Source organism: Bos taurus, chromosome 10, assembly GCF_002263795.3.
Source record: "Bos taurus isolate L1 Dominette 01449 registration number 42190680 breed Hereford chromosome 10, ARS-UCD2.0, whole genome shotgun sequence".
Classification (NCBI taxonomy): Eukaryota; Metazoa; Chordata; class Mammalia; order Artiodactyla; family Bovidae; genus Bos; species Bos taurus.
The window spans coordinates 36,427,833-36,454,844 of record NC_037337.1 but is presented as its reverse complement, the minus strand read 5'-3'; the positions used below and the strand labels follow the sequence as shown (position 1 = coordinate 36,454,844).

Below are 27,012 nucleotides of genomic sequence, written 5' to 3'. Positions count from 1 at the left end.
ACAACAAGTGTTTATTTTCCAGGGTGAGGGGAACAGGACGTCACCGCGTTTCCCTCCTGCCTGGTGCTGCAGTGGTTCTCACAGTCTGGGCACTGGTGACATCACCAGCCTTTCCTCCTTGGTCCTGGCCTCCTTGCCTCTCCCTTCCCCCACCGCACACTCTGGCCAGGCTACACGTTCTGAAGCTCCTGCTTCCGGCAAGGGCCCTTCTGAGCAGGTCCTCATGGAAGGCGTGAGGGTGGCCGGGAAATTACTGCATCAGCCCCTCACTGCCCTTGGCATTCAGGCCAAGCCTGGGGATAGCCCCTTCTTGCTCACCCTCACCAGAGCACTTGGTGTCCCACCGGGCACGCTCCTAGAGTGATGCTGGCCCTTTAAGGGTCTTGGGAAGCCAGAACAACAGGAAATCCAAACGGCCTCATTAGGCAGCTCAGAGCTCAGCACAGTAATTAGTGCCCTGAAAACAAAACAAGGAAAAGCAGGTGGTGGTGCCCCCCCCAATCTCGGCTGCCCCGGCGTGGCCTGTTAGTACCCAAAGCTAGGCAGCTGGGACTGGAGCCCCTCCCTTCTAAGCCCCCTCACCCCAAGCTCCTGAAGCCTGCTGCGTGCTGCCCAGGCCAAGGGTCAGAGCCTTAGCTTCTGGGGAGCAGGCAGTGGCTTCTTGGCCAATCATTTCCCCCTGGGGGAGGATGAAGCCCCAGGGACCTGCACTGGGGCTTCCCCTTTCCTGTAGCCAGGTGGCCACTTGTCCACAGCATTTTCCACCTGTTTGGAAAGGGCTGTGATGAAGGTTGGGAGCCGGGGTGGTCTTCTCCAGGGGGAAAGGGGAGACCCCTGAGAATCCCAGGCCAAGAAGGGAGAATCCTGGTCTGTAGTCCAGCCTTTCAAGATCTCTGGTGATTCTGCAGGTGGGCAAGACAACTTGGACAGAAGGAATGGTAACCCACTGGCCCTCTGGACAGACCTTGAGGACCTGTAAGCCCTTCACCTGGTAAAAGCCTGGCCAGAAGCAAAAAAATACCCTAGTGAGTTCTCTTCAGTCAGGCCCCAGGCCCCAGCTCATTCTACCCTCCACTGTCCCCCATCTGATGCCACTGGAACCCCACCTTGTCCCAGACCCCCGAGAGATCTTTTATGTGTACTGCTAGGGGAGGTTAGCAGCAGCAGCAGCTAGGGCAGGTGCATACTGTGCTCCACTTAAGAAACAAATAGTCATTCAACAAACATTTCTGAAGTGTTCAAAATACTCCATGCACTGTGCTGGTGGGGAATTCATGAGAAAGTTTCAAGGAATTTAGATGGTAGTTACCTTGTGATAGCTCATTACAGTCCCTCCCTCTGTTTTGAGAAAGCCTTTGAGAGGAGGGGCTGTGGCTTTCTGTGTGTGCACATCCCCTTGTAGACAAAGCTCTTAGGAGACTGGGACATGCTTATGAACATTTAAAAATGAACCAAGAAAAAAAAAAAGAATCAGAAATAGTCTAACTTTAGAGTAAGCTCAGTATTTGGCATGGCACAGCAGCAGCACTCTGGCAGGGCCCCCCGGTTGCTGGGGAAAGTCACAAAGGCTCAGAGCAGAGATCTCCCTGAGGACCCTAAGTTTTGTGGACAGCAAGGGCTAAGGGCATTGTGGGGAAGGAACCTCTGGTCATCCTGAGAACAAAACTGGAGATGACCCTGGGAGGTAGAGAGGAGCTGTGCTGGGCTTGCCTGGGCTGCAGGCCGTAGGGGGTGGGGTGGGGGTGGGGGATGCTGGGCGGGAGAGCTGGGCAGGTTGAGTATGGACCGTGGCCAGCCTATGGCCAGTGAATGGGGCTGTAATTAAGCTGCGGGTAGGTTTCTGGTCACACTCCTGTTGGCTGAGAACAAAGGCCCCAGGCGTCATTGCCCAGAGGGAAGGAGAAGGAGCAGAGGGAGGGGGCGGGGTATCCCAGAACCTGCTATTGGGTTGGGCAGCTGGCCTCCAGCTGGTCAGGGAACTCTGTGGGCACCTCTGGAGCCACCGGCAAGGTGGTAAATTCGGAGGGGCTAGAATCCTGTGAGGCCAGTGCAGATGCTAGAGGTGAAGGGGATCAGCCAGCAAGTGACCAAAGGGTCACAGGTTCATGGAGCAGGGGTTCTCAGCCCTGACTATACATAAGAATCACCTGAGCTGCTCCCTAGAGGTTCTGATGTAATCGATCTGGGACGAGGCCTAGGAGGCACTGGTATTTTCCAAAAGATTCCTAAGTGACCCAGAGTGCAGCCAGAGTTGAGAACTATCACTTGTTGGGAGCACAGGGCCCTGTTTTAAACCCTAGGGCTTCACCTCCCCCTCCCCCAAGCCCATCGCGATCAGAGGTCTTGCCTACTGGACCAAACGGTGCAGGTGCCCCGGGCGGAGAGGGAAATGGACAACAGAGTCTCCTAGGCCTGGGGGTGGGGACTTTGGGAAAGTCCTCCTCTTCTTGAAACCCCCTCACCCAGTGGAAAGTTACCTAGGGAAGCGGCTCTGGGCAGACAAGGCAAGATGGCTGGGGAGGTTCCCATGGCCTTTTCGGGCCCCCAGGAAGGGACCCTCCTACCTCACCCCCAGCCCCCCAGACAACACCAGGAGAACAGGGGAGCAGGAGGGAAGAGAGATAGACTCAGAGCACCTGAGCTGATGGAGCCCGACCCGGTTCAGGGACGTGCGCTGGTCCTGAATCATTTCCCGGATATAGCTCAACAGCTCAGACTTCAAGGTTTTGAGGGGGAAATCTTTTTTCCAAGTTCCTCGATCTGTCATCCCACTCCCCAACCCCCCCGCCCACCTCCCCGCCCCGCCGGCTGGCCGGATAGGCCTGGACCAGTGTCCTCTCTCGGCTCCCCCTCAGCCTCCCAGCTCGGGCTTCTCCACTGAGCTCCCTGGACATTGTTTCCCGCCTCAGGAAGTCTCTGATGCCCTGCGCTGGATTTTGTTTTCCTTGTTATCGGGACAACTAATATTTTTTCCTGTGCGGAAAAAAAAGAGATTTTCCCAAGCAGATTACAGCTGTCAGTGAGGGGGGAGGGGGCTGGAGGTTGAGCCCTCCCTTCACCCTCCCTCTCTGCCACCCTTCCAGGGCAGGGCTTTTGAACCAAGGAGGAAGCGCTGGCCCAAGAGCCAGCCAGGCCAGCTGGAGCCAGTGACAACTCTGGCCTTGGGAGAAAAGTCAGGCCCCTATCCTCTGCCTGAGGGGGCCCTGCTCCCTGCTAAGAGGGCTGATCCATGGTCTGGGTCACATGCCCAAGGGCAGGGAGAGGATCTGGGGCCTGCCTTCCCTCTAGCGGGCCAGGAAGAGCAGGCCACTCAGCAGTGCCCATCGGGTAAGTTCTGTCTGAATGGCACATCCTAGGCGCACAGTCACATTTGTGGATATACAACACACACACACACATCCTGGGCTTCTGTATTCTTCCTCAATAAATGCTCACTTTCTACATGAGGTGCTATGGTTCTAGGGAGAGGCTGCCTGAGCTTTTGGGGCGGGGAGCTTTAGCATAACCAGGATTGCAGCAATAAGGCCTTACCTAAGATGACCAGGTTTTTTTTTAAGGTTCACAACAACAAACGGAAGGGCTTTAGATGTGGATTACTCTATTGTTTGTGGTTTGCAAATGTATTTAGAAAACTAGCCCGCCCCCTCCCATGCCCTGCACCCTCCTGCAAAGTGGATGGTCAGCTCTGAAAAGGACCCTCCTATCTCTGTGTGATAGCTCCACAGTGGGCTGTGTGCAGGGGTGAGCAAGGCTATCTGTCCAGGGGGTGAGGAAATAGAATTTCTACTGAGATTAATTGTTTATCTAAAAAATAAGTTGAACTTTAATAATACTTAATATGTGTTTTGACTGGAATATAACCTATACAGAGATATTTATAATCTAAAAAATTCGGAGACCACTACTCTGGGAGATCAGTGAGAGCTTCCAGACTGGGTGGGGGAAGGGAACTGTGGAGGAGGGGCTGGTGAGCTCTGGGTGCAGAACCATTTGGGCCAGGTCGGATGCCCGTATGTCACCGGCATTGTGGACTTTCCGGGCCATCACTACCCGCTGTGGCCTCCCCTCTCCCTGCCCACCCTCTCAGGCCCTCTATGTTCCCGTTGGGTTCTAGGACCTTTGGCTGCCATGCTTCCCACCAGGGAGAAAGTGGTTGTGTGTGATGGTCCCTATACCCCAGGCTGGCTGAAGTGCGGCTGGGGTCCCTCTAGCTTCCCTGGATGCTGTGTCACCCCAAGAGAAAAGTCCCTGGCGGGAGGCGGCCCTCTGCCGGGAGGCTGTTTCCTCAACCAGCCAAGGTAAGAAGTGGGGGATTTCCAGCCCTGTCCATGGGCTGACTTAGTGCTGGGGGCTCCTCTCCTTCCTCATGCAGCCCAGGCCCTGGTGAGGACAGAAACCCCAGAGTTGGGCCCGGTTGTCGGCCAAGGGGTGTGGGGGCAGAGTCAGCTAAGCCCGCAAGTCTCCCCAGCTGTGACTCCCTGTTCCATAATGAGCCAAGTCCAAGGCGGAGCCCCAGGGCCACACCTGGGGCCAACAGGGACCCAGTCCTGGAAGACCCCGGCAGGCCTCTTGGTGGGGAGTAGGACCTGGAAATCCAGAGCCACACTTACTCATGGTCCTGTGGGGAATGACTCAAATCAATGAATGCCCCTGCCTAACCCCAGCCTGCCCTGGTTCTGGTGGTCAGGGGAATGGCAGGTCTGTATTTTTCCCTTTTTGGCTCTACTAACTGGCTGGTCCTTCCAAGGACGCTGGAGAATCAATGGAGTCAATGTGGGCCCCTTGGGAGCTGGGAGCCAGGACCCTCACGTCCCAGACATCTTGCCCCAAAAGCTTGACCCCAGGAAAGGGGAGCCATGCCCTAACAGCGTCCCCTTTCTTCCCGCACTGTGGTCAACTGAGTGAGGAGAGTGGGTGTGATCCTGGGGGCTGATTGGAGACACAATTAGGCAGATTTGGTGACCTGGTGATGGTGTTACACACAGACGCCCCAGCTCCAATGACGGGTCACTTAGGCCCAATAATGGCTTAGGAAACAGCTCGACTCTTCCTCCACTTTCATGAAGATTCTCTCGTGCCTCAGACACTTGTGAGTTTCACTTCGTTGCCTGGCTTGTATGTGTTTGCTGCATGTATACATACCTAAGCCTGCAGGTTAGTGTGACTGAGGCATGTGAGGTGGTGGAAGAGACAGGGATTCGTGCAAGGTCCCTGAGCATGAGAGCATCTGAGAGGTGAAATAATAAATTCAGATATCATCAGCGCAGGCTGGCAATACACCATGATAATGTACATGCATTATCACCAATCTAAATACCAACCAATCCTCTGAGGAAGGTATCATAATCGCCATTTTACAAATCAATAAACTGAGTGAAATCGAGAAAAGCTAAATGACCAGCCTGAGGTCACACAGTAAGCAAATCTAGGTGAGCATTTGAACGCAGGTCAGTCCAAGGCTAAGCCAGAGGTCTCTCTGTCAGGCTCTCTCAACATGGTTCTCTTCAGTTATGCTCCATCTGCTCCTTGTCTCTGAGGCTTTGGCTGCCCTAGGCTGAGGTAACCCCCTCTCCCCCTCCTTCCCTCCCCTTTGGTCAAGGTGGCCAAGCAGAGCCTGTTCAAGGCTGTGTGGAGCCCAGATGCTGGGCCCAGACCTTCAAACATCTAGCCTGTGCCCATTTCAGAGAGGGTCTGGCTGGCCCTGGGCAGGATCGGCTAGGGCAGAGCTGGGGCAGCTGTTTACAGTAAACAGAAAGCTCCCGAGGAAGGAAGGAGGGGAGGGGCTGGGGTCGTCATGGAGACAGGGAAGAGCAGCAGGGCCTCGGCCCTGATCCACAGTTACTGGTAACGCATCCCTGCGCCTTCTAGAGCTGAGAAGGCCCATGGAAGGTCCAGACGGACAGCCTAGGCAGGAGGGGCAGGGGCAGGTTGGGCCTCGGAGCCATGCCTGCTGAGAACACACTCCCACCTCATTACATATTTCTACTTATTGCTAACAATAACAACCACTGTTTATTGAGCTTTTTTTAACAGCAGGCCTGACGCTAGGTCCTTGAGAGTATGTTTTCTTATTTAAGCCTAAAAACAACCAGGAGACAGGCAGAATAACACTCTCTAATTAACAGAAGAGGAAATTGAGGTTCAGAAGGATGAAGCCATTTGTCAAGATCACACAGCTTGTGACAGAGCAAAAATTTTTGGATCAAAAACTCTTTACCAAGGCAGATAGGAGATGAGCTAGCAAGTGAAGCTCTGAGACTGTCAGCTGGTGGGGAAACTGAGTCCCTTGGGTACCAAGGGGACTTTCCCAGGCTTCTGGCATTAGTCAAAGAGATGGCTGGGGACAGAACTCGTGTGTTCCAGCCCTAACCACTAGACCACACGGCTTCTCCATGGCCTGAGCTGGGAAGGTCCAAAGAGAAACTCCCTTTCCAGCCCCAGCCCGGTCTTAGATTCTCCCCAGCTATCAGGCTGCCCCTGTGGAGGCCAAGCCTAGCCAGGGTGCCTGGGGGATGCTGGGGGGTTTCTGCCCACACATATGGTTTCCAGATTCCAAGGGATGAAAAGGAGGCCCTTGGGGGCGGAAATGGGGGATGTGTGATGACAAATTTAGACTGATTGCTTTAAAAAAAAAAAAAAGGCCTAGAAACCCTAAAAAATAAAAGCAAAAAGTCCGCTAGAAAAACCAAAGGGAATTATTTGATTGTGGAGCCAAGTGCCGTGAGGTAGAACATGGTTTAAAGTGGAACAGTACCAAGGGTTCTCCTGACTGTGCTCAGAGGATGACGGGGAGGAAGAGGAGTTCCGTCTGCTGTTTCTGGCTTTACCCCCTGGACTTTGAGACAAGGCTAAAAGTTGGGTCTGGCTAAAGTTGGATGTCTGGAGTTCAGGAGCACTTGTTGGGGGGGCTCCCCTGTAAAGACAGGGCCGTTCCGATGCCAAGGATCCTGGCTTGTGGCCAGGGGTCCCCATTGGCTCACAGAGCGAGTTGCCCTAGGGGAGGCTCCAGCTGGTCTGTACTGGGAGCATGTAAAAAGATGAACTGTAAGGTGGGGGTCTGGGGTGTCTCTGAGTCCCAGCCTTAAAGGGAAATCGCCAGGAACAGAAGGTAAAGAAAGGACAGCTGCCTGGAATTCTGGCCTGCAGCAGGCCCAAAAGGTCAAAGGTCAAGGGGGGACAAGGGGGACTTCCTGAGGCTCTCTGGGGAGTGCCAGCCAGCCAGGCTGTTGTGCAAGCTCTGGGCTGAACCAGAAGGGCAAGCTGGCAGAAGAGCCGTGCCTGGCCTAGTCCCCTCAGCCTCTCATATCTGTTCCCTGGAGCTGGAGTAGTGCCCTCTCTCCTTCAGGAGATCAGACCCCGCCCCCCAACAGCACCCCGTCCCACCTCACTGGCCACACTCTATATGCTTGAGGGCTTCGTCTCGAATACTCATCCTGAACCTCTCCTCCCCAGAACCACCATCTTTTGAGAAGCAGAAAAATCTCAAGTAAGCGTCTTTCTTCCATTTCTACTCGGATTTCCGACGTGATCAGAAGGGTTCACGAGGAGAGAGCCATGAGAGGGGGTCACAGGCTCTCAGCTCTAGAGGAACAGGCACAAGGAGAGTGGAGGTGAAGCAAGCATCAGGGGTGTGTGGGCGCTGGGCCGTGGGTTAACCACAGATGTGCTGCCCTGCTCTCCCTTAATCTCACATGAGCCTCTCAAGGTCTATTATGTTTGAGTTTAACAGGTGAAGAAATTGAGGTTCTGAGGGTGTGATTAAACTGACAGCTGGTAAATAGTAGAGCAAAGACTTGCACTTGCTCTTTCCAGATCGCCTCCCTGTCTCTCAGCTCAACCCACCTGACTGGAGATGGAGAGCGAGCACAATAAAGGGTCTAGGACCGCATCTGGCTCCCAGAAGGTATGGGATCATTACTGACTGATGCTGAATCTCACGGAGAAGGGACTGGATCCTGGATGGAGCCTGGTGTATCACAAATTTCTCCTCTTAGATTCAGCATCTATAAGAGCAGGAGGTGGGGTTGCCAGCTCAGTGGTTTTTCCAACTTGGATTCTGGGCATCCTGGCATCTCATAGAAATTGGGATGGGGGAGAAAGGATGGTGAGTAGGGATGTTCCCTGCCTTCTTCCAGCCCAGATCCCATCAGGGAAGCTCAGCATATCAATATAAGGTAGTGGACATCCATAAGGGACGCTTTTATTTGAATAAGGGTCCCACAGCACTCTATGACCTCCACCTGAGGTCCCTGCAACTCTGACCTTCTGGGAGCCGTGATCAAGGCAGGTCCTGGGCTGGGGAGAGAAGCCAGAGGATCTAGTGAGGGAAATGCAGGAAGCCATGTCTGGGCTCCTAGCCCTATGGCAGGAAGCAGGTTAAGGTCAGAGCCATGAGATCAGGCCTCGGCAGAGGAGGTGAGTTAGAGACACATGGCACTTGCCTCTCCACCCGGGAAACACAAATAGACCTTTGGCCACAGCAGCCTGGAAACCAGAAGTAGCACCCACCTTCCTGGGGGTCAAACCTATGTCCCTTTCTCCTTTTCTTCCAGGCCTGCTTGGGCTTGTTCTCAGTGGACATCAATTGTGGTCGCCAGCCAAGGACCACCCTAACCTCCTATGACCTCTTGGCTCCTGCTGCTCAGTTCACAGCCTACTTCAAGGTGAAAGCTGAGAAAAGGCAAAGCTGCTCACAGAGAGGAAAGCCCCTAATAGAGGGCATTCAGTGGGCAAGGCTAATCACCTTGAAAGAAGGACCCTACTTGGTGCTCCTTTATGGGCCAGCCCTAGACAGAGTTGTCCCTGTGCCTCCGTTTTCCATTTTGGAAGCTGGGCGTAAGAATGGTGTCCCTCTCCTGGTGGCTTCAGCATGCATAGCTCCCAGCATGTGTAGTCTCCATGCTCTAGGTGAAGGAGGAAGCAGAGGGTGGCCCTAGAACTATCTAGCATTCTCCTTCTGTCCCACTGCTCATCCTGGCCCTGCCTCTGACCACCATTCACCCTCAACCTGCTGCAGGGCCCAGCCTCACTCCATGTAAGCAAAGCTTGCCAGCAGGGTCCTTTGTGGGGCTGCTCCCCTGTGGCACTGCCTAGGGGCCCCACCATGGGGCAACAGATGGACTTATGGTCTCTACAGAACAATGGTGGGGGAGGGGCCCTGGCATCGCCTGCCCCAAACAGGAAGCGCTGCATGAGCTTCAAAGAACTGGCAGGGCCAAGGGGCTGAGTGGCTGGAGCCGGTGCCAGGACCGGCGGCTGCCTGAAGAGATGCCTGCCAGCCTCGGGATGCCCAGCCTGCAGTGGGGGTGGGGCTGCAGTGGCAAGGGCAGCTGGGTCTCGGCCGAGGACGCTTTGCACCCTCGGTGCAACAGCCTCTGACCTGGAAGCAGGCTGAGGGAAGGGCGCTCGCACTCAAGGCTGTTTCCCGGCTCTGCTGCCACCCGCCCGCGGGACTGCAGGTTCTTTCCCAGACCACAGTGGGTCTGGCCCTCCAGCAAGTAACCGTGAGGGGCAGGGCTGGCACTAAGCCTGCCGCCCACTCCCTGCCTCCTGCTCCCAGCTGCACTGCTCAAAGCCTTTTCCTCTCCACTTCCTGTTCACACAGGGGGGGGCGGGAAGTGGAGGGAGGAAGTTGGGGGGAGGCGAGTAGGGGGGACCCATTGAATAAAAGGAATTAACCGTTTCCCTCCTCTGACCTCTGGGAATTTCCGCCTGTGAAAGTGTCTCGAAGAATCTGCAGAGTTGAGGGAGTGAGGAGGAGGTGTGCCCCTCTTGGCCCCCTTCCCTGCCCCCTCTCCCGGTGTTAGTAGGGGGGCCAGATAACTCCCTCTGGGCCCCCCAACCTTTTGTTTCCCTGGCGCCAGGGGGGCAGCGCCAAGGGCAGCCTGGAGCCTGGTGGCCCCCTCCCAACCAATGGGGTTAGGGTGTCCCGCCTGCGACACGAGTTGGGCGCAGCGGGGCAAGAGGGGGCTGAGCAGGAACTGCTGGGAGGCGGTGGTCCCTGGGGAATGAACTCACTCCCGGGCTGTCCGGGCTCTGAGCCCTGCGCCCTCCCTGCCAGGGTTGGCTTTGGCCAGGAGAAGGGCGGTGGGCAGTCGGCCGAGCCTCAGACATGGGGCGGGCACACCCTCGGGGCCACTCCCCCTGGGGCAGAGGAAAGGAGCTGGTGGGTTAGGGAAGCCAGTAGACAGCGCCCCCTAGTGCCCGCTGCTGACTCAGCCAGGCGCCCCCCGCAGCCCCCCCACAAGGGCCCTCTCAAGGGCGGGCCTCAGGAAGCACCTGCTCCCCAGGACCAGTGGCCGCCCTGCATCTCCCCCAGGTGGCTTCCTTGTTTACAGGCCTCCTGCCCTGATCCCAGCGTCACTGACTGTGGCCACTCCTCCTATTTCCAGTGACCGCTCCAGAAGCAGCTCATTCATCTTGGCCCCTGCCCACGCAGCTGCTCCCCCACCCCACCCCACCCCCTCTTGGTCCTTCCCCCAGGCTTAGGGCCAAGGCCCCGAGGGCCTTCTCTCTTCCCTCCACTCCAGGCCTTGCTTGGTTTCCAGGGATCTAAGAGCCGTGGCTTCCCGTTGCCCTGACTCAACGGAACCCCATTCTGTTGGTGCCAGAGAAGATTGGGGCCTTTTTCCAGGAAAGAGGAAGCAGCCTAGGACCAGATGGGCAGGCTTAAGAAAGGACAGAAGGGGCAGGGGTGTCCCAGGTTGTCTTAGCCAAGTCTTCTGGGAGGAGGGAACAGTAGGGCAGCCTTTGCTTAACTAACATGTTATTAGGCACACATTATGTGCAAAAACAGAAGCCTCAAGCTGTTCCAAGTAAGCAAGTGACCAGGCCAGTGGTAGGCCAAGATTTACCTAGCAGACAGTGGGGAGCATTACCCTGAGCCCTGGACTTGTCATGTCTAGGTGTGAGGGGAGCCTTAGGCCACATGGAGAGGAAGGGAGCAGGAGGCCCCCCAAATCTTCCTGGGGCACTGGAAAGCGAACAGGATTAGGATGGGTAGGGTCCCCTTTGTTTCCATTCTTGTTTCAGGGGGAAGATGGAGAGTCTGAGGCTCATCAAAGATGGACAGCTTCTGGCCCTATCCCTTGGCAGGGGCCATGAACAAACCCTGTTGTTCTAGTGGTTGGGGAAGAAATCAGCAGGACAAGATTCTCCCAGAACTGCAGAGGATAAATGTCTTGGGAGAGGATTAGGCTGCCCGGGCAAGAGAGAGAAGCCTGTCATCACTAGCCAGGTGACTTGACCCCAGCCTGATTCCAGGAACACTCACTAGTTATTTCGTCTCAGTCTGGGCAGCTGACTGACCACACCCATAAAGCTGGGCAGTGGACTGTGAACACTAGTCCATGGAGCAAAGGGTGCTCAGCTGATGTCACAGGAAGGCCCTGCTTCAGGACTTCCTAGGGCTTAGCCTCAAGCCACAACTAAAGAAGTATAAGTTGGGGGGGATGGGTAGGTCATAGGAGCTAGATAGGGAGAAAACATATCTGCCAAATGCTATGGATGGCAGCAGCAGCAGTCTCACCTCCATGGTGGACCTCTGCATTACGGTTAAGGGACTTCCCTGGTGGTCCAGTGGTTAAGACTCCATGAAAAAAATGAAACAAACATCGATTGTAGGGCAGTATCAAAATTGGGCAGAAGTTGAGAAGGCAGGGTTCCAGGCTGGTGAAGAGACAGGCAAGCAAATTCTAACAAAATCTAACATGAGCCAGTGGAGGTAGGAAGAATGAGGGGCTTAGATTTATGATTAGGCATTGAGATTAGCAGAAAACTCCTGGGACAACCAGGGAGGGAACAGACCAAGACTTGAGAAGTCAGCGCCCCCAGCTGCCTGAGTGTGGAGAGTTCTGTGGGGAGCAGCACCATCTGCTGGCCAAGGGGAAGAACAGACCCTGCTCCTAGACTTGGGAGTGCTGTGCTGAGTTGCTCAGTTGAGACTCTTTGCAACCCCAAGGTGTGTAGCCCGCCAGGCTCCTCTGTCCATGGGATTCTCCAGGCAAGAATACTGGAGTGGGTTGCCATGCCCTCCTCCAGGGGATCTTCCCGACCCAGGGATCAAACCCAGGTCTCCCGCATTGCAGGCAGATTCTTTACCATCTGAGCCAGCAGGGAAGCCCATGAATACTAGAGTGGGTAGCCTATCCTTTCTCCAGGAGATCTTCCTGACCTAGGAATCGAACTGGGATCTCCTGCATTGCAGGTGGATTCTTTACCAGCTGAGTTACCAGGGAAGCCCAGACTTGGGAGGGTAGGCCTTAAAGCCCAACCCAAGCTTGGAGTCAGAAAGAACAGAGTGAAGGCAAAGAATCAAAAAATCATCCTGTCACATCTCCAGGAGGAAAAAGGGCCAAGGCTTGAAAGTATACAGGGCCTTGGCAGCTTCCTGTGGCACCCCAGCCCGTCTTGGAGATCACTCACACACTGCTCTCCCCAGCATCAACACAAAGGCACCAACTCCAGAGTACCAGGGCAATGCAGACAGTTTAATGCTCTCCACCTCATCACCATCTCCCACTGTCCTCCAGGAGGCTCTCTGCCCCAGAGCACCCCTCACACTGGAGCCCCAGACAGTGTGTGCACAAGGGCAGGCCCACCATCAGCCCCACCTCTCACCGCAACCCATGCCCAGGGCTTGGGGGGCTGGCCTTTTCACCTGTGGGACCGAGAGGCAGACAGAAGAGAGCGCTTCTGAGAGAGACAAGCCACAGTGAAAGGGAAGGCTAGGATAGGAGGTAATGCTCCAGGAGAACAGGTGTGTGGAGAGTGAAAAGGAAAAGAGCTGTTACACGCATGGGGATAGTGATGGGGTCACAATTCTGACTTCTCCAGGCTATGGCCCTCTACTGGGAAGCAGGCTTATGGCCTGGGCAAAACAGCAGCTCTGAGGCAGCTCTGAAGACCAGCACAGGCAGCTGGCAGAAAGCATCAGCTGATACCCGAGGGCAACAGGGATAGTTGCAGTCCCCCCACCACCGTCCCAGCCCAGCAGCCTCCAGGAGATTGAGCACAGATAATGCTGTGGCTTTCCCAAGAAGGGACAGCCCCTCAACTGCCTGCCCGCCTATCGGGGTTGACATCTTCCTACAACCAACTGAGGTGCTCCTCCTCGTAGCGCTGGGGGTCGATGAAGGGCCGGTCAATAGAGCGGATCATTAGCTCCCCACAGTACACGCACTCAGCGGCCACAAGTTCATCCAGGTCAGCCTTGAGCTGTTCCCGGCTGGGCCCCCCAGCAGCAGTGCCCCCCTCAGCCTCCTTAGCCCGGGCAGAGCCCTTGGCAGGGGGTGGAGCAGCCCCTAGCTTTCGCTGCAGCTCCTCGAGCCGGGCCTGCTTGTAGGCCGGCAGGCCAGGCCGCACAGCCTGCAGCAGGCAGTCAGCATGGAACATGTGGCCACAAAGGAAGAGGTAAAAGGGGCGGTTGAGCAGGGGAAAGTCGCAGGTGGCACATTTGTCCTGGGGCTCTACGGTGCCATAGCGGCCCCGCAGCTCCTGCAGGTCTCTCCGGATGCGCTGGGCACTGGCTGTGGCCTCTTCCATCTCTCGCTGTAGCTCTTGGATGTGGTGGTTGTAGGCCTTCAGTGAGCTGCAGATGGCCTCCTTGAAGTGGTCAATGGTGACGAAGTCAGGAAAGAAAGGCAGCACATCTTCAATCTTGAGCAGGGGGCAGCTGGCCAGGCAGGCCATGGCCGTCTGTACATCTTCCTCCTCCTGCACCACGTGCCGCGCAATCTTTAGCCACAGCTTCTTGCGCAGCTCCTCGTCTTCCTCAGGCAGGTCAGCACACTGCTTGGCCAGGTCCACATCCACCTGTGGGGAAGCTGAGAGTGTTAGGGTCAAGTCCCCTCCCCACTCAGGGCAGAGTCTGTGGGAAAGACAGATGCCCAAGAGAACAGATGCCCAGCACTCCTGGCAACGAGAAAGATCGGGCTTCTGGGAGCTGAAATAGGGGCTAATGAAACAGGAAGGAACCTGAAACAGGAAGGCCTGTCAGTAACGGGCCTGTCCCTGTCAGAGCTATGCAAATGCTACTTATTAATGGTGGGCCTGCAATATTAGTGAAGTTAAAAATCACCTCAGAAAATACCCAAAATACAGATTTTTGGGCCCTCACCCAGACATTCTGATTCAGTAAGTCTTGGATTCAAACCCAGGAATTTGATTTTTTTTTTTTTCTTTTGACTGCAATGCATGGTTGGCAGGATATTAGTTCCCTGACCAGGGATTGAACCTGCGCCCTTGGCAGTGAAAATGCACAGTCCTAACCACTGGACCACTAGGAAATTCCCTCAAATTTTAAATAGCACTTTCTATAATCCTAAATAGGTGATAATTCATGATCTGAGCAATGCAACTCAGCATCTTCCCATTCTGCAATTGTGGCTAGCATGTATGCAGAACTCACCTGTGAGGGAAGTGCTTATTATATTAACCCCATTTTGCAGCTGAATAACCTGAGGCAAAAAGAGGTTCAGAAACCAGTCTGAGGTCACACAGCCTAGTACGAGACAGAGCCAGAATTCAAACCCTGACTTCTGAGTCGTGTTCTTCACCTCTATACAACAGCTCCTCTGCGAGAGAGGCCAGCACCCCTTAGCCACGGTCCAACCCCCCCAACTTTCAGCATGTCTTGCTTTCTAGTCCTCTCTCCCAGATGGGGTCAAGGATCACCGGCTCACCTGCAGGGCCAGGTCCACAGCCTCCTCATACAGCTCCAGGACCTTGTAGACGTGGACACAAGCACGGTGGTGGCCGTGTTCAGCACAGAGCCGCAGCGCATACTTGAGATCATAATGCACGCGATGTGGGCTGGCCCCGGCCTGCTCCAGGTAGGCCAGCAGTGAGGCTGGCTGGCCCCGGGCATAGAGCGACAGCAGGTAATTGTGAATAGCCTGCTCGGTCTCGCCCAGCACATTCACGCAGAACTCCATGTAGCGGATGGCTTGGCTCACCTGCTGGGCCTCGCCACCTTGGCTATAGTTCACCAGGGCAGGGATGAGCTGCCGGGCATCCAGCCGGCTGCCCATCTCAATCCAGGCGTCCACCAGCTGGCGAGGGATGTGACGGATAAGGATGGGCGAAAACTTGTAGAAGAGCTGGGGATCACGGTGGCGGGCCAGCACGGCCAAGGCCTCCTCGTAAGCCTCATGCTGGCAGTGGTAAGCCACCACGCGCTCGTAGTCCTGCATGATCACAGCAAAGTACACCATGTGCTCCGTGTCCCCGTGGCTGGCCAACAGCTCGTGGATGGAGGCCCGGCTGGCAAAGAGCCACTCCTTGTGGCGAGGGCTGCTGAGGAAGGAGCGGAAGCGCTCACGGGTTTCCCGGTAGAGGTTCAGGGCGTCGGGGTCACCCTGCAGGGCCCCGAGCCGGCTCAAGTAGAGCTCCGTCAGCCACGCGGTCAGCAGGGTTGCCTGGGTTCGTTCGGCAGGCTTCAAACTGGCCAGTTTTCGCTGCAGGAACTCGGCCAGCGCCTCCTCCTGTCGGGCCTCCAAGAACTTAAGGGCAATCTCTTCAAAGTAGCTCTGAGTCAGGGCATAGCAGCGAGCGCTCTCCAGGTAGCGACGCTGGCGGAAGCAGAAGTCAGCCTCCCGGGCCAGGACTGTGTCCAGGCAGTCAGGCCGCTCTCGACAATACTCCTTGGCCAGGTCGAAGCGGTTCATGTCTAGGTAGGTGCGCCAGACATCCCGTGCCTCCCGCTGTACGTGGTAGCGGAAGACAGCCCGCTCGGTGTGGGCCCACAGGTGACCCGTGGAGGAGTCCTTCACCATGTGCTTCAGCGGCCCAAACTTCTCCAGGAAGTGGTCCCGCAGCACCACCTGTCCCGTCAGCGTGCACACTGCCTCCACCCGGTCTGCCAGCAGCAGCAGGAAGTGGAACTGGGTCAGGACAATGGCCAGGGGTGGGCTGGCCCCGGGACCCACCCCCTCTGGGTACTCCCAGACCCGCTCCTCACTCAGCAGGGAGTCCGGACGCCCGCAGTCCAACGATCCATACAACACGCCATCTCCCATCATCCAGGCGAAGGCCCGGGGTGCAGAGCGCAACTTGGGGGTGTAGAAGGCCAGCTCGCTGTAGCCCAGACTGCTGGGGAACTCACGGAATGGGGGTGGGTGGTCAGCATAGGCAGCAAAGAGCCCCGAGAAACCCTGGGCCTCAGCTCCCTCCGCCACTCGGCCTATGAACTGGAAGAGGCGCTGCCGAGTGGTGGCGATGACAAAACCACGCCCTTCAGGGCCCCGCTCAGCCTCAAGGGAGCACACAGGTGCTGGGCCCCCTTCTTCATTTAGCACGTACAATGGACGGAAGTAGAGATCCGGGGCAGGGCCAAAAAGCCCACCCTCGCTGGCCGAAAGCTCTGCTTCAAAGATCTGCCCTTGGGCGGTGCCAACCAGGATGGGACCCGTGCTGCTCTCAGTGCCCAGGGCCTTATTCCAGCCCACACTCTCCACCAGCTGCCCCTTCCAGCGTGCCAGGGGCCGAACCTTCTGTCCATTACGATTCACATAGAGGACCTCAGTGCTGCTCAGAGCGATCAGCAGATGAGAACCTGGAGGAGGGCAAAGCATGGCACCCTAGAGGATGCTGCCTTTCCCACCCTCAGGTCCCACCCACCCCGGCAGTGACCTGCCCTCAAAAGTCCCCACCCCCACCTCAGAACTCTAGCACCACTCACCAGTGGGGTCCAGGAACATCTTGTGAACTTTGGCATCATCCTTGCGCCCCAGCTCCATGTGGTTGGGTTCATTTGCTTTGCCCAAGTCAATGCTGTCAAGACAAGAGTCAGAGCATGACTCCAGAGGAGGGCAGAGCCTTTTTTTGAATCACAGACCTCTTTATGGAGAAGGCACTGGCACCCCACTCCAGTACTTTGCCTGGAAAATCCCATGGATGGAGGAGCCTTGTTGGCTAAAGTCCATGGGGTCACTAAGAATCAGACACGACTAAGCGACTTCACTTTCACTTTTCAATTTCATGCATTGGAGAAGGAAATGGCAACCCACTCCAGTGTTCTTGCCTGGAGAATCCCAGGGACGGGGGAGCCTTGTGGGGTACGTCTATGGGGTCGCACAGAGTCAGACACAACTACAGCGACTTAGCAGCAGCAGCAGCAGCAGCAGACCTCTTTATAATCAGATGAAAGGCACAACCTTTCCTCCTTGAAATCTACACAGACACATAAAATTCTGAATACAATCCCAAGGGAACTCTGAAACACATAGGGGTCCTCCTTCAGAACCCTCAGCTCTGAGAATCTACTTCATTTTGAGAAATCACTAAGCAGAAGTATTTTGCTTCTGCTCAACACACCCCCAGTGCCTCCAGGAAGATGGGCAGGGACATCCCAGAATGCTGGGGTAAAAAGGGAACCACAAATAGTAGCTAATGGTTATTGAGCACTTTCTAGATACCCAGCAGCATGCTAAGAGCTTGAGCTAGTATGACCTCAATTAATCTTCACAGTAATCTTGATGGGTATTTCCTTAAGGTTATTCCCTATTTAAGGTATTTCCCTTATTAAAACCTTTTCAAATGATATGCTCATTCTAACCAAAGAATCAATGCAAAATTGTATGAAGGGGAACTTCCCTGGTGGTCCAGTGGTTAAGAATCCACCTTGCAATGCAGGGAATGCGAGTTTGATCCCTGGTCAGGGAACTAATATCCCACAAACCTCAGGGCAACTGAGCCTGAGACCCGCATTGAAGATCCCATGTGCCACAACTAAGACCCCACACAATCAAATTTAAAAACAAAAAGTAAGTATGTACGAAGAAAAAGTTAATGACTTTCCTTCCAAATTCCTGTTATTCCCAGCAGAAAAAAGTGATATTAACGTCTTTCTCCATGTTCACAACATAAAGTTATTTTATCACTGTTTTTATAATTTATACCTTACTTTTCTCAATGATATCATGAACATTCCACTGGGTCAACAGATACAGCTCTCATTGTTTTAATAACTGCGTAATATTTCCTTTTATGCCCGAATCATAACTTAATCATTTTCCTACTGATGGGCATTCAGCTTGGGTCTAGTTTTTTCCTACCAGAAACATGGCTGCAATCAACATCCTTGTATATATACCTTTCAAACTCGTAGTTTTCTTTCTATTACTTGAATTCCCCAAAGTGGGACTGCCAGGAAATGTCACAGATATTTTAAAGTTTAACAGACATTACTTTTCCAAAAGGTGGTGGCAATTTATACTCTTTCCAGCAATATATAAGTTCATCTCTCTATATCTTCACCAGCATCATGCATTGCCATTTTAAACTCTTGCTAATCTTACAGGTTAAAAATAATAGTATCTTAGTTGTTTTGTTTTTTTTTTTTTTTCAATTTTTTGGCCATACCGCACAACATGAGGGATCTTAGTTCCCCAATCAGGGATTGAACCCACGTCCCCTGCATTGGAAGCACAGAGCCTTAATCACCGGACCACCAGGGAAGTCCCTTACTGTTATTTTAATGTGCATTTCCCACAGGTTTAAACTATTTTCAGATGTTTACTGGAAATTTGGAGTTCCTCTTCTGTGAACTGCTTGTTTATATTGTTTACCTTTCCTCTTCTACTGAACTTTTTCTTATTCATTTCAAAGGGTTTTTTAAGGAACAGGAATGTAAATCTTTAGTCATATATGGAAAAACATTATTTTCCCACTGTCTTTTGTCCTGACCTGCCTCATATGCTTTTCTATTTTTATTCTGTCATAACAGAAATTACATAGTCAAATCTACCTTTTCCTTTGTGGATTCTTGATTTTCTAGCTTGAGTAAGGTCTCCCTTAAGCCCAAGGGCACAGAAATTTATTAAATATTCTTTAATATTCACACTGCTTATTTTTTTATATTTAAATAATTATTCTACTTAGAATTCATTTTTGTGATACAGAGATTTAGCTCTGTTTCATCTCAGATGGTTATTCTGAATAGATAAAAAAATTTTGCTAACACCTTTTGTCATGTATTATTTCCATTTACTTGAGATATTTCCAGTTTTATTGAGATATTTTATTTCTACTTATAGTGAATTTATTTCAGGACTCTAGACAGTTCCACTTATCTACCTGACTAACTTTGTGGGTTGGTACTGTCTATAATGGGCTTCCTTGGTGGCCCAGTGGTAAAGAATTTGCCCGCAATACAGGAGACAGGGGCTCAATCCCTAGGTTGAGAAAATCCCTTGGAGAAGGAAATAGCAACCTACTCTAGTATTTTTGCCTGGGAAATCTCATGGACAGAGAAGCCTGGTGGGCTACAGTCCATGGGGTCACAAAGAGTTGGACATGACTTGGTGACTAAACACACACACAGAGTCTGTAACAGATGAAGGGACGTGTTCAGAAAGACCAGGTGACTTGCTCAAGATTCCATTGCTGTAAGTGGCAGAGCTGAGCTCTGAGTCCAGGTCTACTGCACTACATCAGTTCTCTCTGCAAAGGATAGGATATTTCCCCCAAATCCCAAATCACTGTTTCACCTGCCCAGAATGGAAGAAAGGCCTGGTCAATCAACAGTTCCAAAATACCACCAATCCACTTCCTACACTCGTAAACCTTCTGGGTCTTCATTTACCGGAGTAGTGTATCCTTGCCAAGGCTCATGCAGAGCTGATTGCAGGAGACGACAAGACTGGTGATGCGCTCGGAAGGGGTAAAGTCAATGCGCTGCTTCGTGAAGATGGGCGCTTCCTTCTCTAGCTGGGCATTCACATATCCTAGGCAAGAAGCAAAAGAAAGGTTAACTATGAAACAGAGGAAGGGCAAGAAGAGGCAGATTGCTCCTCTCCACCTTCTTCTAACATATTCCTACCCCAGGATGTTGGTTAGTGACACTTTAAATATCAATATATCAAGCACTTTACTAATCACTTCTACATTAGTCCTACGCTACATTATAGGTTCTGGGCTCTTCCCACACCTCTGAAAGCAGTAAGGGGTTGATTCTTTGAACCCTTGGGACGCTATTAAACCACTATGTACCTGCTCCTGGTGGTAATGAGGTAAAGTTTGAGTGTTCTCCCTTATCAGTCTTTGGTCAAGCAATCCGAGCTCAACTAAAGTCGTCTAGTTCCACTTTCTTCCCTCCTCCCTGCCCATGCAATAATGCTCTCAATGAATCTCCAGAAGAATGAGGGCAGAGGGATCCCTGAGAAACCCTTCCAATCAGTTGGTTAACAAACTGCTGGTACTTTCTCTCTAGCCTTTACTTTCATTTCTCTATCACTACTCAAAATATTCCAGCACTTCAGATGCCTCTGCCAACTCTGTACTACTTTCTACAAAAACTTCCCCTTACCATCCAGCTGCAAACAGCTCTACCAAAAGCTTAAGATACTTCATTTTCCCCTGTTCAGTGACAGAGTTCCCTCTAGGCTCATCCCTCCTTCCACTACAACACTCCCCTTTCACCAGTTCTTTACTCATTCTTTCTCTTACCTCCACAAGGGGACTGATGGGAAAAACACTGAATCAGATGAAGCCTATTCTCATCTGAACCTATTCTCAGTTTTCCCAAGTGCTGCCCTCTAAGCAAGTCACTTCCTTATCCGAGTCCCAGTTCCCTCTTAGAAGGACTCTAGTGGCATGGCCTAGATCACGCGGCTGTGCTTGCTGCTCTTACAAACTTCGACCATTCACCGCCATAAGAACCTGAGGAGAACCAAGGGCCTAAATCCAGACTGCAGGTCCAGGAGGTGAACCCGAGCTCTTGGAGCCACCTGCTCCGCTCCTCCCATGCAGATGCCAGGACAGCCGAGAGGTGCAGCGGCGCCTTCACTTCCCTTACCCGAGTGGGGGATGCCCACGCTGGGGCAGCCGGGCTGCAAGACGGTCGAGCGGGACAGGGAGTCCTCGTATTCATCCAGGATAGACGCCATGGTGCCCGGCCTCTGGGTCCTCCGTCCCAGGGATTACAACAGGGCTCCCCCCAGGGATCCCCGTCTCCCCGGATTGGAAGCTGCGACTCCCCAGCCTCGACAGGAATCTGACAGATCCTGGCAATCCGCCACCGCCAACTCCTCCTCTTTAAAATCCTAAGAATCTTTTCACTCTCGCCTTATAGAGCGAGAAGATCAGAGAGCTCGCCTCCTTTATTTGACGCAGTCCTGCACCCAACTCACGCCCCCAAGAGAGCACCGGTTCCCCTTAGCCGATCTCAGGTGATCCCAACGTCGCCCGAGCAGCTCAGCTGACTCCCGCCCCTGGGACGCACGCCTATAACGTAACTTCCGGGTTCTCAGAGGCCCACGTTTGCTGGCGCAGGAACGTCGCGGAGCCGGCCCTTGGGAGGTGCAGTGAGGGCTGCGGTGGGCGGGGCCGGATGGTGGTAGGGGCGGGGTCGGGTGGCGGGCGGGCGGGGATATGGCCTAGCTGGCTCTCCAGCGGAGTTCTCCGTTCTCTGCTGCGGAGAGTCCGAGCTGGTGGTGGTGGTTTAGTCACTAAACCGTGTTCGACTCTTGTGACCCCATGGACTGTATGTAGCCCGCCAGGCTCCTCTGTCCATGGGATTCTCCAGGCAAGGATACTGGAGTGGGTTGCCATTTCCTTCTCCAGGGGTCTTCCTGACCCAGGGATTGAACCCAGGTCTCCTGCACTGCAGGCAGTTTCTTTACCGACTGAGCTACCAAGGAAGCCCCTAGGTGGTGGACGGGCCCCGCTGAACACAAGCCCCACCCTCCTGGACTCTGCTGCAGTTCTAGACTTTGACACCAGGAGGCAATCCTGGCTTTCTTAGTCGCCTTCCCAGACCCGCCCAGCGCAATCCAGCCTCAGCCTCTGAGAAGGTCCCCAGCATTTTTCACGCCCAGGCTTCCCTCCGGCAGAAGACCACTCAACCTCTCTGGTCAGCTCCCTCTCGCACATTTAAAAATAGTCCGTTGCCCTAGGTCCCCAGTGAAGGAAAAAACTACCCACTCCAGTACCCTTGCCTGGAGAATTCCATGGACAGAGGAGCCTGGAGGGCTGCAGTCCATGAGGTCGCAAAGAGTCGGACACGACTAAGCGACTAACACACACACTAGGTCCCCAGGAGAACATTCCTTTCTTCAATCTAAACGCCACCTAAATCCTGCCTTCACACGGCACAGGCAAGCGGTCCTGGGCTCTCTTCTCCCACATCCAGGGACCCACCAGTTTCCAGAAAGTGGCAGAGATGGTGGCTCGGCCAATAGGAAGCTATGTGCTATCCAGTCTCTTTCTCTGGTTCGTAGTGGCTCCTCCGTGTTGAGCACTTACTCTCTGTCTGGCCTTGAGTTAGGTGCTGGGGTCACAGAGATAAGTACAACAACCGTCCTGGAAGATCATAATCCAGAGGGGCGATGGGCCCATAAATAGGTAGTTAATGCTGATTGTGAAGTGAAAGTCACTCTTGTCCTACTCTTTGTGACCCCGTGGACTGTAGCCTGTCAATCTCCTCTGTCCAGGGAATTCTCCAGGCCAGAACACTTGAGTGGGTATAGCTGTTCCTTTCTCCAGGGGATCTTCCCAACCCAGGGATTAAACCCAGGTCTCCTGCATTGCAGGCGGATTCTTTTTTTTTTTTTTAATTTTTAAACTTTACAATATTGTGTTAGTTTTGCCAAATATCGAAATGAATCCGCCACAGGTATACATGTGTTCCCCATCCTGAACCCTCCTCCCTCCTCCCTCCCCATACCATCCCTCTGGGTCGTCCCAGTGCACCAGCCCCAAGCATCCAGTATCGTGCATCGAACCTGGACTGGCGACTCGTTTCATACATGATATTATACATGCTTCAGTGCCATTCTCCCAAATCTTCCCACCCTCTCCCTCTCCCACAGAGTTCATAAGACTGTTCTATACATCAGTGTCTCTTTTGCTGTCTCGTACACAGGGTTATTGTTACCATCTTTCTAAATTCCATATATATGTGCTAGTATACTGTATTGGTGTTTTTCTTTCCGGTCTGAGCCACCAGAGAAGCCCTAATTAATCCTAGAAAAGCAATTTATGATTTGTTCAGCAGCGCACTCATTCCTCAAATGAGCATGCAAGCAAGCAAGTGAACACACACACACATACACTCTGTTCCTGGCTCTGGGGACACCACACAGAACAGAACAGAAAAAATCTGCTCTCCAGACATGTACAAGGGACATGGCCACAGCGCTGTTGAAGCACAAGTGCCTGAAAAGCCTGGCTGGAACAAGGGATGAGGGATGTTGGAGGCGGATGGGGAGTCCAGAGCAATGAAACAGTGAGGATTTGGGTGCAACTGCTCTTGGTTTTCCCTCTTCCACCTGCCGGGGCAACCCAGAAAGAATCTCTTCCTTTCTTTGGGGTCATGGGCCTTGCTACCTTGCTAAAGTGGAAGACTCTAGGCAGGATTACCAATGTCCTGGCTTTAACCCACAGCCCTGTATTAATGACTAAGAGTGCCCTCTTTGTTCTCAAAAACTTCCAGATGTACAACGTACATGGTGTGGTTATGCTTCTCTAGCTTAACTTTCCTAGTAGGCACAGAGGACTGGACCCTCATCGGCCCTCACTGAAGGTTCTCTGGGCCTGGAGTGTCCCTGACTGCTTCGCGGTCCAACATATTAAATAACTTCCCAGAGCTCCTGGGCCGGCCTCTCCCACCTGAAACCTGCGGCTGCGACGTGGCTACGCCGCCAGGGGTGCTGAGCAGCAGGTTAGGTCCCAGGAGGGAAGGTGCCCAAGCTACGAAGTAGGGAGGTTTCCGCCGGGAGAAAAGTGATCCCAGCCCAGAAGCTACTCCTATGTAAGGCTCCACCCCAGATCACCTGCCGGCTGCATTTTGATAAACACACATAGGTCCAGACGAAGGTCAAATAACCAGAAAAGGTACATTTCCTACAGATGCGCCAAAAACCACACTAAGTTCCTAATATTCGGTGTTATTTCATCTTACCTCACACTAATGATATAAAATAGGTACTGCTCTTTTCCCCATGTTAGGAAAGCGAAAACTGAAATTCAGCATGGTGGAGCATTTTGTCCAAGGTCATGTGGCCAGCAAGTGAGGAAACCAGGAAGCAATATTCAAATGCAAGCAAATGCTTAAGAGTTTACCACCGCACTGTCCATGACCCCAGAACAAGCTGAGGGGAGGGTGACACAGCTGAATCCTCAGGTCTGGACTGTGCAGGGAGAGTGTACGCCCTGCATGGAGCTGGTGTCTCAGGGAAACAGAGCTCTTCCAGCCACCTCACTGTCCCCAGAGCCTCCCTCTCAGTTCCACTGTTCTCTGGGATGTATGGGGTGGAGCCTAAGTGGGCCTACACACTCAATACTACTCCCTGTTGAGCTGATTACAGCAGTTTTCCCCCCCGCATACTGGGTCTTCAACCTTAGGCTGGACTTTGGAGTAAGAGTCAGAGACCAGCCTTCTTATTCATGCCTAGTCACTTGGTAGCTGTGACACTGTGTACATTTGATGCTCTTAGTGTTGATCTTCTCATCTACAGAAATAGGTATAATGATACCTAGTAGGTCTATGTGGAAGAGTAAATGAGGTGATCTAGGTGAAAGCTCATTGTGATAGCACAATGTTCAACGTAGAGCATGTGCTCAATAAACTCTAAATGTGGCTTTAACCTGAGAGTCTCTCAAGTCCACCTCCTCCATGAAGTCTCCCTGCATCACAATGTCTCCCTCAGAACTGCTATGGATTTCCTTGTATTGACCTCTACTGCCGCCTATTTCACCCCACTCCAGTACTCTTGCCTAGAAAATCCCATGGACAGAGGAGCCTGGTAGGCTGCAGTCCATGGGGTCGCAAAGAATCAGACACAGACTGAGTGACTTTCACTTTTCACTTTCATGCATTGGAGAAGGAAATGGCAACCCACTCCAGTGTTCTTGCCTGGAGAATCCCAGGGACAGGGGAGCCTAGTGGGCTGCCATCTATGGGGTCGAGCAGAGTCGGACGCGACTGAAGCGACTTAGCAGCAGCAGCAGCAGCCACCTATTTATGAAGCATGGGCATTTGGTTTTGATGTAACGGATGCTGATTATGGGGAATATCTCAAATACTTCTGAGCACCTGAATACAGAAATGCCTTAGGGAACTTACAGCTGGAGATGCAGATCCACTCACTTCTACCCAAAAAACCCCTGTGGGAAACTTCCCTGGTGGTCTAGTGGCTAAGACACAGAGCTTCTGATGCAGGGGGCCCAGGTTCGATCCCTCGTCAGGGAAGTAGATCGCACATTCTACAGCTAAGAGTTCTTATGCCTCAACTAAAAGATCCTGCATGCTGCTACTAAGACGTGGTACAACCAAATAAATAAATATTAAGAAATACGGTGGTTGTTGCCATGAAACAGGTAAGGGCTGACTGCTGGGCCGGGGAGAGAGAGGATTCATATATGAAAACCAGTGAATCTGAGCTAAGACTTGAAGTGCATGTGTGATTTCCAAGGGCCAAAAAGGGAAAGCAGCAGCTTTGGGTCTGCAAAGACCTGTAAATAGTGATGCTGGTGGGGAGGTGGGGGAGGTGGGGGGTGGCTGAGGAGCACTGGGAGTAGGGCAGTGGGTGAAATGGGACTGGTGGTGGCCAGATTGTGAAAGCTATTGGATGGGCCATCAGAAGGTTTTGGCTGGGGATGAAACCACCTGATGTGGGTTCTGGAAAGATGGGTGGTGGCTTGGGTGGAGTCCATATCAGAGAGGATGAGCTCTGAGGCAGAAACAGAGAAGTGGAGACGACCCAGCCTGGAAAAGAGAGAGTAGACTGGGAAGACATTTCTGAGGAAGGGCCACTGGGCTTAGTGTCAAGTTAGGCACTGGCTGGGGGGGAAGAGAGCCGGCAAGGAAGCATGCAGGACGGCTGCTAGGAGACCTAGCACATGGTCCAGTGACAACTTTGTCTGGGAGGAGGACGAGCTGGGTTGGGGTGGGGCAGAGGTCACATGATTGAGCTCAATCTGGATGATTGCATTTGAGGCCCCTGAAGGGCATTTACTCCAAGAGACCCAGCATCTGTTGGACATTCCCTAACTCACTAATAAATATTTATTAAACAATTGCATGAATGAGTTTTCTCATGCTTTAGTTTCTACATTTGTTAAAGGAGAAAAATCTACCTTGCAGTGTTCTGTGTTAAAATTAGTGAACCAATATTGATATATTCTTATTCACTGAAATCCATACTTTATTCAGATTTCCTTAGTGTTTAACCAAATAACCTTTCTGTTCCAGGACCCCATTTGGCAGATGACCTTGCATTTATCTTATAATGATTTTTTTAATGTTTGTTTTTATTTATTTGGCTGTGTTGGGTCTTTTTTTTCACTAGGGTAATTTTTAAGCTCTAAAATTATCTGGTTTTATTTCTAAGAATATGTTTCAGTTACATCTAATTGTCTTTAAGATTCCAGGCAGTTTTCATATTTGAACTGTGGACCTGTTTCCTTCTTTATCTTTAATCTTTATGAATTATCTGACTTTAAAATTACTGCCCACTTCTCTCCTGTTTAGTCTGAACCCCAGTGGACATCCCCCTCTTCACCACAGTGTTCAGATGCGCAGCCAGGAGATGACTCTTGACTCCATGGGGGCTCTCAGTCCTGCCCCAGGATTCTGTGGCATTTCCCTACTCTGATCTTTGACCTACTTTCTTGGGTAACTATTTCACATCTTTCTGTCTTCCTTGACACCATTCAAAACTTTCCCCTCCTCCTAACTCTCAGCTAATAAATCTGTGTCCTATCTTCCTGAGAAGAAAGAAGCAGGAGAGGATTTATATAAGATCCATTGCCTCATCTACCCACTTATCTGCTCCTTTGCCTTTATTTTTTTTAATTGGAGGATAATTGCTTTACAATATTGTGCTGGTTTCTGCCAAACATCAACATGAATCAGCCATAGGTATGCCTATGTCCCCTCCCTCCTGAACCTCCCACCCACCTCCCTGTGCTGAGTCTTAATTGTTGCATTCAGAATCTTCTATCCTTGTTGCATCATGCAGGATCTTTTAGCTGTGGCTTGTGGGATCTAGTTCCCCAACCAGGGATCAAACT

The 27,012-nt window shown here is 52.5% G+C and overlaps 1 protein-coding gene across 2 annotated transcripts; it reads right to left on the bottom strand.

Moving 5' to 3' along the window:
• Window positions 1-12,467: 12,467 nt before the first annotated feature.
• Window positions 12,468-21,173, bottom strand: VPS18 (VPS18 core subunit of CORVET and HOPS complexes). 2 transcript variants are annotated; one of them, NM_001100380.1, is made up of 5 exons: window positions 20,795-21,173; window positions 19,583-19,724; window positions 16,679-16,770; window positions 14,682-16,552; window positions 12,468-13,812 (listed from the first exon to the last, which is right to left on the bottom strand). In NM_001100380.1, the coding sequence occupies exons 1-5, from the start codon at window positions 20,883-20,885 to the stop codon at window positions 13,087-13,089; spliced, it is 2,922 nt and encodes a 973-aa protein (NP_001093850.1). In that variant the 5' UTR covers window positions 20,886-21,173; the 3' UTR covers window positions 12,468-13,086. The 2 variants fall into 2 exon arrangements, with proteins under 2 accessions (NP_001093850.1, XP_005211624.1); XM_005211567.5 differs by lacking the exons at window positions 19,583-19,724; window positions 20,795-21,173 and adding an exon at window positions 19,488-19,577.
• Between the last annotated feature and the right edge of the window lie 5,839 nt (window positions 21,174-27,012).

Bases quoted from the DNA above. Each gene is read 5' to 3' on its own strand.
- VPS18 (NM_001100380.1), bottom strand. From the start codon at position 20,885: ATGGCGTCTATCCTGGATGAATACGAGGACTCCCTGTCCCGCTCGACC. The intron at 16,771-19,582 runs GTAAATGAAGAC...TTGTCTTGACAG, and splicing joins GGCAAGGATACACTACTCCG to CATTGACTTGGGCAAAGCAA. The intron at 13,813-14,681 runs GTGAGCCGGTGA...GCTTCCCCACAG, and splicing joins CTGTGGACCTGGCCCTGCAG to GTGGATGTGGACCTGGCCAA.